At 40.5% G+C, this 14,369-nt stretch overlaps 2 protein-coding genes across 2 annotated transcripts; both read left to right on the forward strand.

Moving 5' to 3' along the window:
- The first annotated feature begins 932 nt into the window (after positions 1-932).
- LOC113471544 (inactive rhomboid protein 1-like) lies at positions 933-2,372 on the forward strand. The gene is made up of 2 exons (XM_026830775.1): positions 933-1,096; positions 2,200-2,372. The coding sequence occupies exons 1-2, from the start codon at positions 974-976 to the stop codon at positions 2,314-2,316; spliced, it is 240 nt and encodes a 79-aa protein (XP_026686576.1). The 5' UTR covers positions 933-973; the 3' UTR covers positions 2,317-2,372.
- Positions 2,373-3,007: 635 nt separating this feature from the next.
- On the forward strand, positions 3,008-8,377 carry LOC113471545 (inactive rhomboid protein 1-like). The gene is made up of 5 exons (XM_026830776.1): positions 3,008-3,106; positions 5,304-5,457; positions 6,838-6,850; positions 7,566-7,672; positions 8,273-8,377. The coding sequence occupies exons 1-5, from the start codon at positions 3,033-3,035 to the stop codon at positions 8,375-8,377; spliced, it is 453 nt and encodes a 150-aa protein (XP_026686577.1). The 5' UTR covers positions 3,008-3,032.
- Positions 8,378-14,369: the final 5,992 nt, after the last annotated feature.

A 14,369-nucleotide genomic window follows, 5' to 3' on the forward strand; every position in this document is an offset into this window, starting at 1 on the left:
CCCGCCCTCCTCTCTGTCCTCCTCGTCTGCCATGGACCCCAGTGGGGCGCCGCCCCCCGGCCCCAGCAAGCCCTCGGACGAGCCCCTTCCCTCCAGTAGTCTTCCTCCCCTGCCTGCCGAGGCGTTTGGCCGCCCCAAGCGGTTGCGCCTGCAGCAGCAAGTCTCCATGCCGGTGACCGCGCAGGAGGTGCAACACGTGACCGCCGGGCGCCGCTACGCGCAGCCCGTCTCCAGAACTGATGCTGTGAAAAAGTAAGTTCCAGTTAACACAATACAGTGCATTCATAAAATCCCCCCCCCCCCCCTTACTTGAACCGATGAACTGCAGTGAGCACCAAAGTTGTGACATAATAACACAAAGAAACTGCATTTACATTTACATTTTACAAAACTCCAAAAAATTGGAGCATACACCCCTCTGTTTGGACTCTCGCCCGCCCCTCCTCGACAAACTCCTGGATACGTCCCTGCCACAGAAGCTAGTGAATTAATCCCAATAGAGGAGTTGGAATTGGGAAAATGTTATTAATAAAAGGTCGATTCCTACGTAAAATGTTGTGAAAAATCCAAATCTGACGTCTAAACTCCGAAAAAGTAACTTTAAAAGGTCGAAAATTCAATTTTTAATTGCTGTTCTAATGAAAAAGTTCAAATAGTTGTGACGTCAGATTTCACGTCAAAATGCGCAGAAACGCTTGCGCACAATCAAACGAAGCGGAAGTCATGAATTATGACGTCAGCACCTACGGGAGCGTATGTCGTGACGTCAAACTTCACGATTTACCGGTATTTTTTAAATCGATTTATCTCGGTATCTAGAAGTCGTAGAAGAAAAAGAAAAAATCCGTTCGGTTCTTCTTTATTTTTCCTGCTCTTTGACTTTGAAACATCACCCAAGTAAGCGCAACTGATCTATTGTCCTCTCGGTTCACAGGCGGATCTAATACATTTAGGAGCTAAGTTCGCACCGTGCATGCGGAAAGATGTGAAGATTCAGAAGGAAATCGACCGCGGGAGAGAGAAAGAACGAGAGACTGCCTGTTGCATTCGGAACGACGACTCGGGCTGCGTTCAAAGCTCGCAACAAGACTGTTCAGTAAGTGTCTGCGCCGTAGCATGGCCAATAGTATATCCAACTCTGTCATAGTATGTCCTTACTCTCCCAAGGCCTTATAACAGGGTTTGAAATTCCAGGCGGGATACTTTTCTGCGTTCAAAGCTCGCAACAAGACTGTTCAGTAAGTGTCTGTGCCGTAGCATGGCCAACTCGGCCATAGTATGTCCTTACTCTTCCAAGGCCTTGTAACAGGGTTTGAAATTCCAGGCGGGAATACTTTTTTGAGCCCTAGTAAGGAGGGGCAATGTTTTACAACAGTAATGCATAAAGGGTTCCAAAGTGTAATCTCAAATGTAGGCACAAAAAATGGGTAGATAAATGTGCGCCGTAGCATGGCCAACTCGGCGATAGTATATCCAACTCTGTCATAGTATGTCCTTACTCTTCCAAGGCCTTGTAACAGGGTTTGAAATTCCAGGCGGGATACTTTTGTGAGCCCTAGTAGGGAGGGGCAATGTTTTACAACAGTAATGCATAAAGGGTTCCAAAGTGTAATCTCAAATGTAGGCACAAAAAATGGGTAGATAAATGTGTTTCGATAAAACTTCTTCGTGGCAATGGCCTAATTTGTCTGGCTGGGGGACATGAAACAGGGAGTAGACCAGCTTAGTCTGGCTGTGGGCTGGTATAGGGAGTATACCAGCCTGAAATTTCCCCTTGCTAAAGAAATGGCAAAAGTTGATTGCCAAAGCAATCATCCTAGAGCTGATTGAGAGAGAGGCCGACGAAAAATGCCGACCCCGTCTGAACACGGGAAAAGTCGAAGAAGAAGAATTGAATAAATTTGCATTTTATTTTGATAAATGTTTGTACATAAGATTAGCACCACCTAAGCTAAATATGTAATAACATCTGAGATGGTTTTTTCCTCTTAATTCCTCAAGTTATCTACTCCTATATTGCATATACCACAGCAAGAAGAAGAAGAAGAAGGAAGAAGAAAGAAGAAGAAGAAGAAGAAGAAGAAGAAGAAGAAGAAGAAGAAGAAGCTCTTCAAAACGACATAAATATGTACCTACATAACTTTATTCCTTCGACATTTGCATTGACCGTACCCGATGTTTCTCTTTCTCTCCCTACTGTTTCTAATACCTTCCCGGAATCAACTGACGGATCTAGGAGACGATAATCCAACGGTAACGTATTCGCCTTGCACTCGAGAGTTCGTAGTTCATAAAAACTTCGTCATTTTATTTTGATTAGTTTTCTACTGTTATTTACTCTTGTTGTTTACTTATTTATTTTTCTAATGTTATTCTCCTTTATTTTATTTATTATTCTACTGCTATTTACTTGTTGTTTGTTTTACTTCTTTATTTATTTTCCCAATGTTATTCACCTTTATTTTATTCATTTTGTCATCATTTTCTTATGTAGTAGTTTTTTCAATCCAACGAATAGGGATTCGATGGAGTCAAGAATTCCCTTTCATTTTTCTTACAAAGATATATTTTTTACTTCTCTCTTTGGAATCCCTATCTTCTACCACTGTGAACAGTGTTCAGACAAAAATAAAAAACCTTTTATCCTGAACAGATAAGGTTTATGCTTTTTAGCCCGTCCTTCCTTTATTATCACGATAGTAATAAAAAAAGGTATAGTGGACGGGCTATTGTATTCGCCTCGGTGTCGTCTGTCTGTGACTCTGTCAGTCTGTCCCCATATAGAAGGACTTATCCAAACCTGGTCGACCTATACAATATCAAATTAAAGGCCTTTTTACCAGGAACTCGAAAATGGTGGTGCAAATTTTGTCCAGAGAACCATGTACCACTTATCTGTTACGCAAAAAATAATAATAATAAAAAAAAAATCTTGAAAATATAATAATATCCACCTAATAAGAAAACTGACAAGTAATTGCTGATTTCCTCTCATATATCAACAGGTATCATGTCTGGACAACGTATGTGGTATGATACCATTCTACAATGTAGATAGTCCGGATCAATTCTACAGGCTGTGGACATCTCTCTTCCTACATGCGGGGTAAGTGAATATGTATATCGGAAAAAGTATGGGATGTGAACCCCCATTAATATACGGTCATTAGCTCAATGCATTTATGTGTTCAGTACCTATACTTAAAAAAAAAAAAAAGTCCAAAATGTCACCTTTTTGTACCTACTTAGTACCGTTATGTAATAATTAGTAGTAGCCACTGCTGGGGTAAAGGGATTCCTACAATGTTGATGACGAAATTCCAAACCCCGCCCGGGATCTCAGCCAATGCCCATATAGGTATTGGAGATGAGATCAGAATAGCGAGAGGTAAATAATAAATCAGGCACCAATTTCAGTGCAGGAACCAAGTGGTACTTAGATTCTCACAAACCCGGGAACCAACTGGCCACTGACTCTCGCAAATCTGGGAACCAAGTTTTTTTTTGTTCGTTTCGGCCTCAAAGGACCACGGAATTCTTAACTCTATGGTTTTTGCTTTCTCTTGTGCCAGTATATCTTCATCTATATACAGGATTAATACCCTAGTACGTTCTATTTGACGGTCTTCTGATTGGAGTGAGAGGGAGAAAAAGAGGGAGGGAGAGAGAGAGAAAGGTTATTTATTATGGCTAAATTTGGCTTAAAAAATACAGAGTTGTGGAAACTTTCATACTGTTGTACTAACGTAATAATCAAATATTATGTATACTTAAAATTTTAATGCTCACTAGGTACAGTAGGTTGTGGTAATACTCATACCTATTTACTATTTACATATTATAAAAGACCAAAATAGTCGAACAAACTGTAATCACTGGAACAATCTTGAACTTAGAGAGGAAAGAAATTTGAGAAAGAAAGAAAAAGAAAACTGAAATTTTTCGAATAAAATATCGATTTATTTTTTAAGTAGATAGGTAGAATACTTACGAAAATCAATGTTTTACAGAGAAATACATGTTAATCGTGACACAAATATTGAAGAGGTAGAGAGAGAGAAAAGGAATTTATACAAAGGAATAAAGAGTAGAGAGAACAAATGCACACTCAAGAGAAAATCAAAAGGCCCGACACTTTAATGTATTGAACACATTCATAAAATTATTGTGAGTTAAAAGAACTACTCTTTTCGGTGAACTACTCAGTGAGTCAGATCTTGAATTCTTAGGTAAGTATGCCTCTTGGGAGTTGAAGAGTGACTTACATGCTTTAGGATCTGACTCATGAGTTGTCCACTGAAAAGAGTTGTTCTTTTTCACAACTCACTCACTTTTTTTTTCATCTCTAATATAGGTCATTGACCCTAAATCTTCCTTATTGTGAACTATATTTTATTGTTTATCTAGCTCCCGTAGTATTTTTCTTATTCCTGTTTATTTCTCGTTTACTCTGTTCTTATTTTCCGCATTTTATGTGTTTTCGAAGATTTTTTTTATGTTCCTTTTATTTTATATCTTGTAGTTGACTGTGCTCATTTTCAATCGTTTATTTTGTGTCCAAACATTTTATATTTCTTCCTCTAATCTGGTTTTCTTTAGCCTTAGGAAATGTGTTTCTTTGATTATTTCTCCGTTCTTTTTTTTTACTCTCTCCCTTTCCTCCCTCTCTCTTTATCCAATTCATATTTCTTCTTATTATTTCCTCCCCTCTCTCTCCTCATTCTCTTTCTTTCTCTCCCTCTCCCCTCTCCCCTCCTCCTCTCTCTCTACTCTTTCCCCTCCCTCTCTTCTTTTCATTCTCCCCTACCCTACCCTCCCCTCTCTTTTCTCTCTTCTCCTTTTCATTATACCCCTTCCTTCCTTTTTGGGTGGGTTCATGGGTTCAATCCCAGCCGAGGTATGGAATTTTATCCTCAATACAATTTGAGAATTTGACCACAATAATAGTAGTAGCCGGTTTCAATCCCAGCCGAGGTATGGAATTTTATCCTCAATATAATTTGAGAATTTGACCACAATAATAGTAGTAGCCTACTTTCAGTCCCATGCGAGAAGTATGAATAAGCATTATTATTATTCCTCTCTCCCTCCTTGTCTCTGTCTTTCTTTCCTCCAGTTCTCCTCTTCTCCATTTCTTTCTCCCCCTCAAAAAAGTTTTGGGAACCACCTGATTTCCTCCCCCGGCATTGAACCTACGCCCTCCTGATTACAATGCGATCGTCTTGACCACTGCACCTCCGTGGCAAATTAATACCCTAGCCTAGAAAATGAACTAATCACTATCATTTTCCTTATTATTACAGAGTGATTCATCTGGTGATCTCAGTGATAGTTCAGTTCATTCTGATGAGAGATCTGGAGAAGTTGACTGGATCGTTTCGTATCGCCATCATTTATTTCGGCTCCGGGATAGGGGGCAACCTAGCCAGTGCAATATTTGTTCCATACAGAGCTGACGTAAGTACTCGTATTAGTGTACGTAAGTACCTTTTATTTAAGTCCATTTTAGCCTATAAAAAACCATCACTGCCAGCCTAGTTAGCTTAGTTGGTAGTGCGTCTGCCTTGTAAGCGCTAGGCCGCGGGTTCGATTCCCGCCCGGGGCGGAAAAAAAGAAAAAAAAAAAGACCATCCATCACTCTCGGCATCTCTTTGGAACAAAGTCGTGACTTTGCCGAAAAAAAAGGAGTTAGCGGTTCTCAGGAAGATAAAAAGTTCGAAAAAAAAAGACCGTCCATCACTCTCGGCATCTCTTTGGAACAAAGTCGTGACTTTGCCGAAAAAAAAGGAGTTAGCGGTTCTCAGGAAGATAAAAAGTTCGAGTTCGCTGTTCTCAGGACTTTAAGGTGTGTCCACACATAGTCGACGGCTGTCGAGTCGATCGATGTGAATTAGCGGCCGGTCGACTATGTGAGGACACACCTTTAGATTTTGATCCGAGTCCTTCTATCTTCACAGATAATTTATGTTGATCAAAAGTGTGGATGGGTTCTTTAATAAACTAGTTAATAATAAAAATTTATTCCATGATAAAAAAATTCTAGTCTGATTGATGGCTTTAAGTTAATATTGTTTATTTATTTATTTTTAGGCGAACTTTATCTTAAACTCTTAAACAAATAAGGTTCGTTCTCGGAACGGCTGGCCTTCTCCTATCCTGTCCTGCTTCTCTTTTCAATTTTGGGACGATAAGACCTCCGTTGTTACAGTTCCTTCTATGAAGCCTCTCCAAAAACCTTATCTTATACCTACAGTAGAACCTCGATTATTTCAACTTCCATTATTTCAACTCTCTATTATTTCAACCCCAAAATCAGTTCTATTTTTTTCAAGTGTTCAAACTAACGAGACTAATGACAAAGAAAATGTCGATAAGACATGCTTTTTGTTTGTTTCTTGGTTTGTTTTCAAAATGGGAAAAACCAAAATGGCATAATGGGACTTTTTAGTCTTAGCCGACAGTATAAATAAGGTAATTTCAATGGGGTAGGTATTTATTAACAATTTTGTTCTTTTCTGAACTCCTATCCTGCCTTGGAAACCAGCAATGACATTGTAGGTAAATATTGGGAAGCCAGAGGTAAAATGACATAGTAGTCAAATAACCCGACATTTGCAAACAACACCAACAACAACTTTCTGGTGTTCTCGTGTTGACCCAACACCTAAATGGGAAGTATTGTGTATCTTCTCGCCGCACCCATGACCTAGCGCTTATAAGGCAGGCACTTTCTATAGCTATTCTAGGTAACATGAACGTAATAGAAAGTCGTATCCTGTTAACACCAGATTTTATTTTAATTTGATTCTAACGTTCTACCTTGTTTTACGTTCGCAGGTCCTTGTAACAAGTCTTTCATTGCAGCAAGTAGAATATAGTGAACCCGCCAATGGGGTCGAGTGGATTGGAACACATCACATGCCTTCAGGCACACTCCATTTGTCAAGGGTCTAGGCTTACCTTGCCCTAGAGATCAATTTATTTTGAAGAGACCATCATAAATCTTTCTGTTAAAGCAGAGAGCTTTTTCACAACTTTGTGGGTATCACAGTATGTGGGTTTCAATCATCATATTTATCAGGTGCCATTCAAAATCAAAGAAAAATTAAAATCCACCTTGAATGAATATGTAGAAAAGGGTATCATTACACCCTGTGAGGCAGGTGAGTGGGTATCAAATTTAGTATGTGTTGAGAAGCCAAATGGTAAATTAAGACTTTGTATTATTCCACCACTGGTCGCTACTCGATTAAAGTAGCTACTCACTTGTCCTCACGAGGCTGAGTGCAACCCGAACTCCAAAGTTCGCACCCTGTATGCGGAAAGATGTGAAGATTCAGAAGGAAATCGACCGCGGGAGAGAGAAAGAACGAGAGACTGCCTGTTGTATCCGGAACGACGACTCGGGCTGCGTTCAAAGCTCGCAACAAGACTGTTCAGTAAGTGTCTGCGCCGTAGCATGGCCAATAGTATATCCAACAAGCCAAGTGTGATACCTACTCGGCCACAGAAGCTACTTACTCATAATTTTATTTTTCACGTCTACGACATTTGTTTTTCCCCAGGACATCCATGTTGTATTGGTATTCATGCTACTTGTCGTATTACTACCAAGGAGTATTGTGATTTCGTTCGCGGACATTTCCATGAGGATGCTTCTCTTTGCTCACAGGTAAATAATAACCGATTCAAAATGGTCGCTGCTTCTTGCGCCGCGCTAATCCCGTTCAAAGGAGGGGTCAACCACTAGTAACAGATAAAACTCGTGAGATTTGCCTTATAAACGCTAGGTCGCGGGTTCGATTCCCGCCCGGGGAAAACTTGAAGGCTTTTTTTAATCCAACGAATAGGGATTCGATGGAGTCAAGAATCTGGATCCTTTGAATTCCCTTTTCTTTTTTCTTACAAAGAGATATTTTGTTAAGCTACGCCGAGCAAGGCCAATAAATGAATGGGTGACTTAAACCTTATATTGGGAATGAAGGGAGAACGGGCTCTAGTCTTGATTTTAAAAGGGCCAAATTTTAAAACCAGATTACGATCCCGATTAGGGAGAACTGTCCCTTATCGGTATAATAAAACGCACTCTCGATCAGACGACCTGATGAGCACACACACACATTATCAGGTAGACCTGATGAGCACACAGATTATCAGGTAGACCTAACAGGCGTACTTGACAGGTCTACCTGTTAGTGTGTGGCCGGCTTAAGGTTTAGAGATCGAAGTTTGTTCTTTCTGTGGTTACTAATTTCTTTCCATATATCAACAGGTATCATGTCTGGACAACGTATGTGGTATGATACCATTCTACAATGTAGATAGTCCGGATCAATTCTACAGGCTGTGGACATCTCTCTTCCTACATGCGGGGTAAGTGAACCCTATTAATATCTAGGTCAATAAATGTACCTATTCAATACAAGCAGAATGCAGGCGGCGGAAATGAAAACTAGAAGAGATCGAGTGAGAAATACAGAGATAAGAAAGATGTTACCCGTGGATAGTTTAGAAGAGAAAACTGAGGTGGTATGGACACATGAGGCGAATGGACGACAAGAGATTACCGAGGAAAATGTATAAAATGGGAATGGAGGGAGTAAGACCAAGAGGAAGACCTAGACACCGTTGTGTAGATATTATTAAAGCAGATATTGAGAAAAAACAAGGAAGATGGGGGAAAATTGATAATGATAAAAATACGACAGAATTTGGTGGAGATGCTTTGTGCATCGACCCGTCCCTTTAGATCAGGCATGTCAAACTCAAAATGTATAGAGGGCCATTTTTGATATTTGTTGAACATTGGCGGGCCGCAGGTAAACCCGAACTTTAAGCACAGAGCCGTAAAAACTTCGAACCCGGGGCCTACGGAGTGTAAGCCAAGTGTGATACCTACTCGGCCACAGAGGCTACTTACTCATAATTTTATTTTTCACGTCTACGACATTTGTTTTCCCCCCAGGACATCCATGTTGTATTGGTATTCATGCTACTTGTCGTATTACTACCAAGGAGTATTGTGATTTTGTTCGCGGACATTTCCATGAGGATGCTTCTCTTTGCTCACAGGTTTGTTTTATAAATGCTAGGTTGCGGGTTCAATTCCCGCCCGGGAAAACTTGATCCTAAACAGATAATGTTCATTCTCGGAACCCCGATAGACCTCTGGGAAAACCCAACGCAAGCTGCCACCCTCCTTGATCTCATTCCAACCGTGGAATCTATTGGAGATGTTGACTGATCTGCTGCTACTGCTACAACATCATTCTCGGAACGGCTGGCTTTCACCTATCCTGTCTTCCTTCTCTCTTCTATTTCAGAACGATAAGAAGTCCACTTTAAGGCTTAGGTGTAGGGTGCAGGAGCAAACAGCTCTAAAAGTCGGGTTATTAAGCTTGTACGAAACCATGGGAAATCCAAAAGGAAAAAAATCGCTCCAATTTCAATCAAACCGATATACCAAGATAATGTAGAAAAAAAACTTGGACCCAGCGGGAATTAAACACGGGACCTCCAGTGTGGAATCCTAGTTGTTTTTATTTAGTTTCCGTGTCAGGGATACAGGCATAATTCCCGTCTCCAAACCTAGTTGTGATACCCACTAAGGCCAGCCGCACCCTATCAGGTAGACCTGACAGGTACGGCTGAAAAGGTCCACCTGTCAGGTTTAGCTAATACCTGATGGTCAATAGGTTGAAAAAACATACTCGTATCTCCATTAAGACCTTAGTTCGTTTGTAGGTTTCAAAATAGCAAGTGTGCTAAAAGTTTTAAAACTTTGTACTTACCTACTTCATTTCACTATGCGGATTTCTCAAAACTTCAAACAAGATTCTTCAGAGCTTCAAAAAGGGTTCTCTCTCTCTCTCCCTCCCTCCCTCCCTCCCTCCCTCCATATTCTGGGTCAGTCTCTCTCTATGTTTTCTTTCCTCTCTTTCCCCTTATCCCCACTATCTTCGTCTGGCTCTTTCTCCTCCTCTCTCCTTTCCGCTTACTTTGTCTCCCTCTTTCTCTCGTCCTCCCTCTCTCCTTCTAAGTCTCTCTCTCTCCCTCTCCCTTTCTCCTCTCTTTCATAACTCTCTCTTCTTTTTTCGTTCTTTCTCTGTTCTATATTCATCTTCCTTTTGTCTCTCCTTTTTCTTCCTACACATCTAATCTTTCACTTTAATCCGTTCTCTCTCTCTCTCTCTTTCTTTCTTTGTCATTTCTCTCTGTTGCACTCTTATCTTTGTATCCCACTTTTCATCTTTCGTCTCTCTCTCTCTCTCTCTCTCTCCCTCTCCCTCTCCCTCTCCCTCTCCTTACCATTTCTCTCTGTCGCACTCACATCTTGGAATTCTCATACATTTTTATTATTCCCGGCTAAAACAATCTTCATGCAGCTTTTGCAGAATGTGCTTCATACAGGGGCGTCCACAGGCTATCCGGGTCCCTGGGCCCCAAACTCCAAGCTTGTAAGCGCTACGTAGCGGCTTCAATTCCCACCCGGGGCGGAATTTATGCTGAGGGGATAAGGTTCGTTCTCGGAACGGCTCCTATAATTTCTTCCTTCTCTCTTCGCTCTCGGATTTCGGAACGATAAGACAGTATCGTTAGCAGTTGCAGGTCCCTCTATCAACATTAAGATTGCTTAATTCGAGAGTTAAACTGATTTTAAATTCACTTTGCCATAAACCCGATCTCACGGGGCTGAGTGCACCCCAAATATCCTCACGAGCTTGAGTGCACCCCAAACTAATAATGATTTTTTTTCTCTTTGCTTTCAGGAGGAGAAGCATATCTTGCTCATCATCTTCCCCTCCCACCCCTCCGACCAATATGAGTAACATTTCCTCTAGTAGTTCCAATAGTATGCCAAACTCTCTCCCCTGTAGGTAAGTTCAAACAGGGGATCCATATTGGTAACATTTCCCCTAGTAGTTCCAACAAGCTCTCTCCCCTGTAGGTATGTAAGTTCAAACAGGGGATCCATATTGGTAACACTTCCCCCAGTGACTCCTAAAGTTCATACAGAAAATAAGGGTGAATCCAGCTACTTCTTAACTTGGAAGGTAGAGCACCTGCCTAGGTCACGGGTTCTCTTCCCGGTAGGGGGCGAACTTTATCCTAAACAGACAAGGTTCGTTCTCGGAACGGCTAGCTTTCACCCATCTCGTCCTCCTCTTTTCGATTTCGGGACGATATGTCCCTCTTTTTTTACAGTTCCCTCTATCAAAACATTACTTTCCTTTCTATAGGATAAGGAAAGTAAAAATGTATTGAATTTCATTAAAAAATTCGTTAAGGTAATAGGATTTTCTTTACATCTCGGGTTCCATACGATATCTGAACTGCTGAAGTGCATAATATATGTATATGCACTTCAAAAGTATATGCATCTCTGTATATGCAGTATATGCATTTCATTCATGACCTCCCACTCATCTTCCAATGCAATTGTTTTGAAAAACTTATATTTCGTATTGATTGGGTATGCCAAACTCTCTCCCCTGTAGTTAAGTTCAAACAGGGGATCCATATTGGTAACATTTCCCCTAGTAGTTCCAACAAACTCTCTCCCCTGTAGGTAAGTTCAAACAGGGGATCCATATTGGTAACATTTCCCCTAGTAGTTCCAACAAACTCTCTCCCCTGTAGGTAAGTTCAAACAGGGGATCCATATTGGTAACACTTCCCCTAGTGATTCCTAAAGTTCATACAGAAAATAAGGGTGAATCCAGCTACTTCTTCAATTGGAAGGTAGAGCACCTGCCTAGGTCACGGGTTCTCTTCCCGGTAGGGGGCGAACTTTATCCTAAACAGACAAGGTTCGTTCTCGGAACGGCTAGCTTTCACCCATCCCGTCCTCCTCTTTTCGATTTCGGGACGATATGTCCTTTTTTTACAGTTCCCTCTATCAAAACATTACTTTCCTTTCTATAGGATAAGGAAAGTAAAAATGTATTGAATTTCAATAAAAAATTCGTTAAGGTAATAGGATTTTCTTCTGTTTTATATCTCAGGTTCCATACGATATCTGAACTGCTGAAGTGCATAATATATGTATTATGCACTCCAAAAGTATATGCAGTATATGCATTTCATTCATGACCTCCCACTCATCTTCCAATGCAATTGTTTTGAAAAACTTATATTTCGTATTGATTGGAAAATGTAACTGTGCACTGTGCTGTAGGTATTAGGTATAAATCTACACTCGATTGCAAAAATTCGGAGTTGATGATTGACTTTGGAACTTTTTGCTATGTATATTATGTTTCTTTATTGATATGTAACTGTGCACTGTGCTGTAGGTATTAGGTATAAATCTACACTCGATTGCAAAAATTCGGAGTTGATGATTGACTTTGGAACTTTTTCAATGTCGAAAATGGGTAAATGGGTATTTCCGCCCCACCGCCAGTGGCCAAAAAATAGAGCCAACTAGAAACTCGTATCTTGTGAACAACAATGCCCTCTTTAAGTAGGTACTAAAAACGTTTCGAAATAGTTTTAAAACCTTCAGAAAAGTCTGTCAGACCAAGGCTTGCCGCACATTGAAATTGTAGTCGCGCCAAGTCGTGCGACTCCAGTGTGAGAGGTCTGTATCGTTTTCATAGATTTGGATTTTGGCGGTTCTTTTTTACAGTTCCCTCTTTCTATAGGATAAGGAAAGTTTTTTTTTTTTTTATTACTAACAGAAAGTAAAAATGTATTGAATTTCAATAAAAAATTCGTTAAGGTAATAGGATTTTCTTCTGTTTTATATCTCGGGTTCCATACGATATCTGAACTGCTGAAGTGCATAATATATGTATTATGCACTCCAAAAGTATGTGCATCTCTGTATATGCATTTCATTCATGACCTCCCACTCATCTTCCAATGCAATTGTTTTGAAAAACTTATATTTCGTATTGATTGGAAAATGTGCTATGTATATTATGTTTCTTTATTGATGTAACTGTGCACTGTGCTGTAGGTATTAGGTATAAATCTACACTTGATTGCAAAAATTCGGAGTTGATGATTGACTTTGGAACTTTTTCAATGTCGAAAATGGGTAAATGGGTATTTCCGCCCACCGCCAGTGGCCAAAAAATAGAGCCAACTAGAAACTCGTATCTTGTGAACAACAATGCCCTCTTTAAGTAGGTACTAAAAAACGTTTCGAAATATTTTTAAAACCTTCAGAAAAGTCTGTCAGACCAAGGCCTGCCGCACATTGAAATTGTAGTCGCGCCAAGTCGTGCGACTCCAGTGTGAGAGGTCTGTATCGTTTTCATAGATTTGGATTTTAAGGCGGCCGGCATCGTACCACTCCGTGCTACTAAAAGTCGCGCGACTACGCTTTGAACGTGCGGCAGCCTAAAAAAATGAAAATGCAAACTGTCCCAATGTTTTTGCTCTCCAGTGTATATCTGTATATGACAAGTCGTGCGACTCCAGTGTGAGAGGTCTGTATCGTTTTCATAGATTTGGGTTTTAAGGCGGCCGGCATCGTGCCACTCCGGGCTACTAAAAGTCGCGTGACTACGCTTTGAACGTGCGGCAGCCTAAAAAAATGAAAATGCAAACTGTCCCAATGTTTTTGCTCTCCAGTGTATATCTGTATATGAATCTATTTCATACATTGTAGATGACATAAACACATCTTCTAGTCTTCGTCCCACCTAAATTCTGAAATATTTTCCCGTCTCTAATCTAAACAGAGAGACACATCTTCTTACTTACTTCATATGTACTTACTTGTGAGCACATACTTCTTACTTACTTGTTACTTGTGAGCACATACTTAGTTACATACAGAGCCCGGCCATTCTTCACCTACTGGATTACCACGGTTCAAATCATCATCCTCTGTCTGTCTATATTTGCCTACGGGCTGGGACCCTTCGGATTCAATTTGGCTCACAATTCCGGTCTGGTAAGTTAATTTTTATGTATTACACGAAACTGTAGTGGTTGCTTGCCATGCAGAAGGTCCCAGACGGTTTCGACGCCCACCATTGAAACTATTGTACTCGTTTTTCGATTGCAAATATTTGTACGGGTTACTTTCTGGTGTTACAAAAGATTGCGTAACGAGGGACAAGGAAAAAAGTGGCAGCAAATACTTAACACCCATGACATCATCCCTAATCTACCGAGAAAGGCGCTGAAATTTGGGTTCGTTTTTTATCTTTTACAATACTTTTTTTTAAGTAGTCACCAAATTTGGCTGGAGCCAGCTATCTACGTATATAACTATAACTAACGAATCTTTTCATCCTCTCTTCTTCAGGTTGTCCAGCTGGAAGCGGGAACCACGAAGGCACGAGACGACGGAAATCGGACTAAACAGGATATGGGATCGGATCTTGGATCGGACCCTGGATAATTCGGAT

The sequence above is a fragment of the Diaphorina citri genome, unplaced genomic scaffold (assembly GCF_000475195.1).
Source record: "Diaphorina citri unplaced genomic scaffold, Diaci psyllid genome assembly version 1.1 scaffold2601, whole genome shotgun sequence".
NCBI classification, from domain to species: Eukaryota; Metazoa; Arthropoda; class Insecta; order Hemiptera; family Psyllidae; genus Diaphorina; species Diaphorina citri.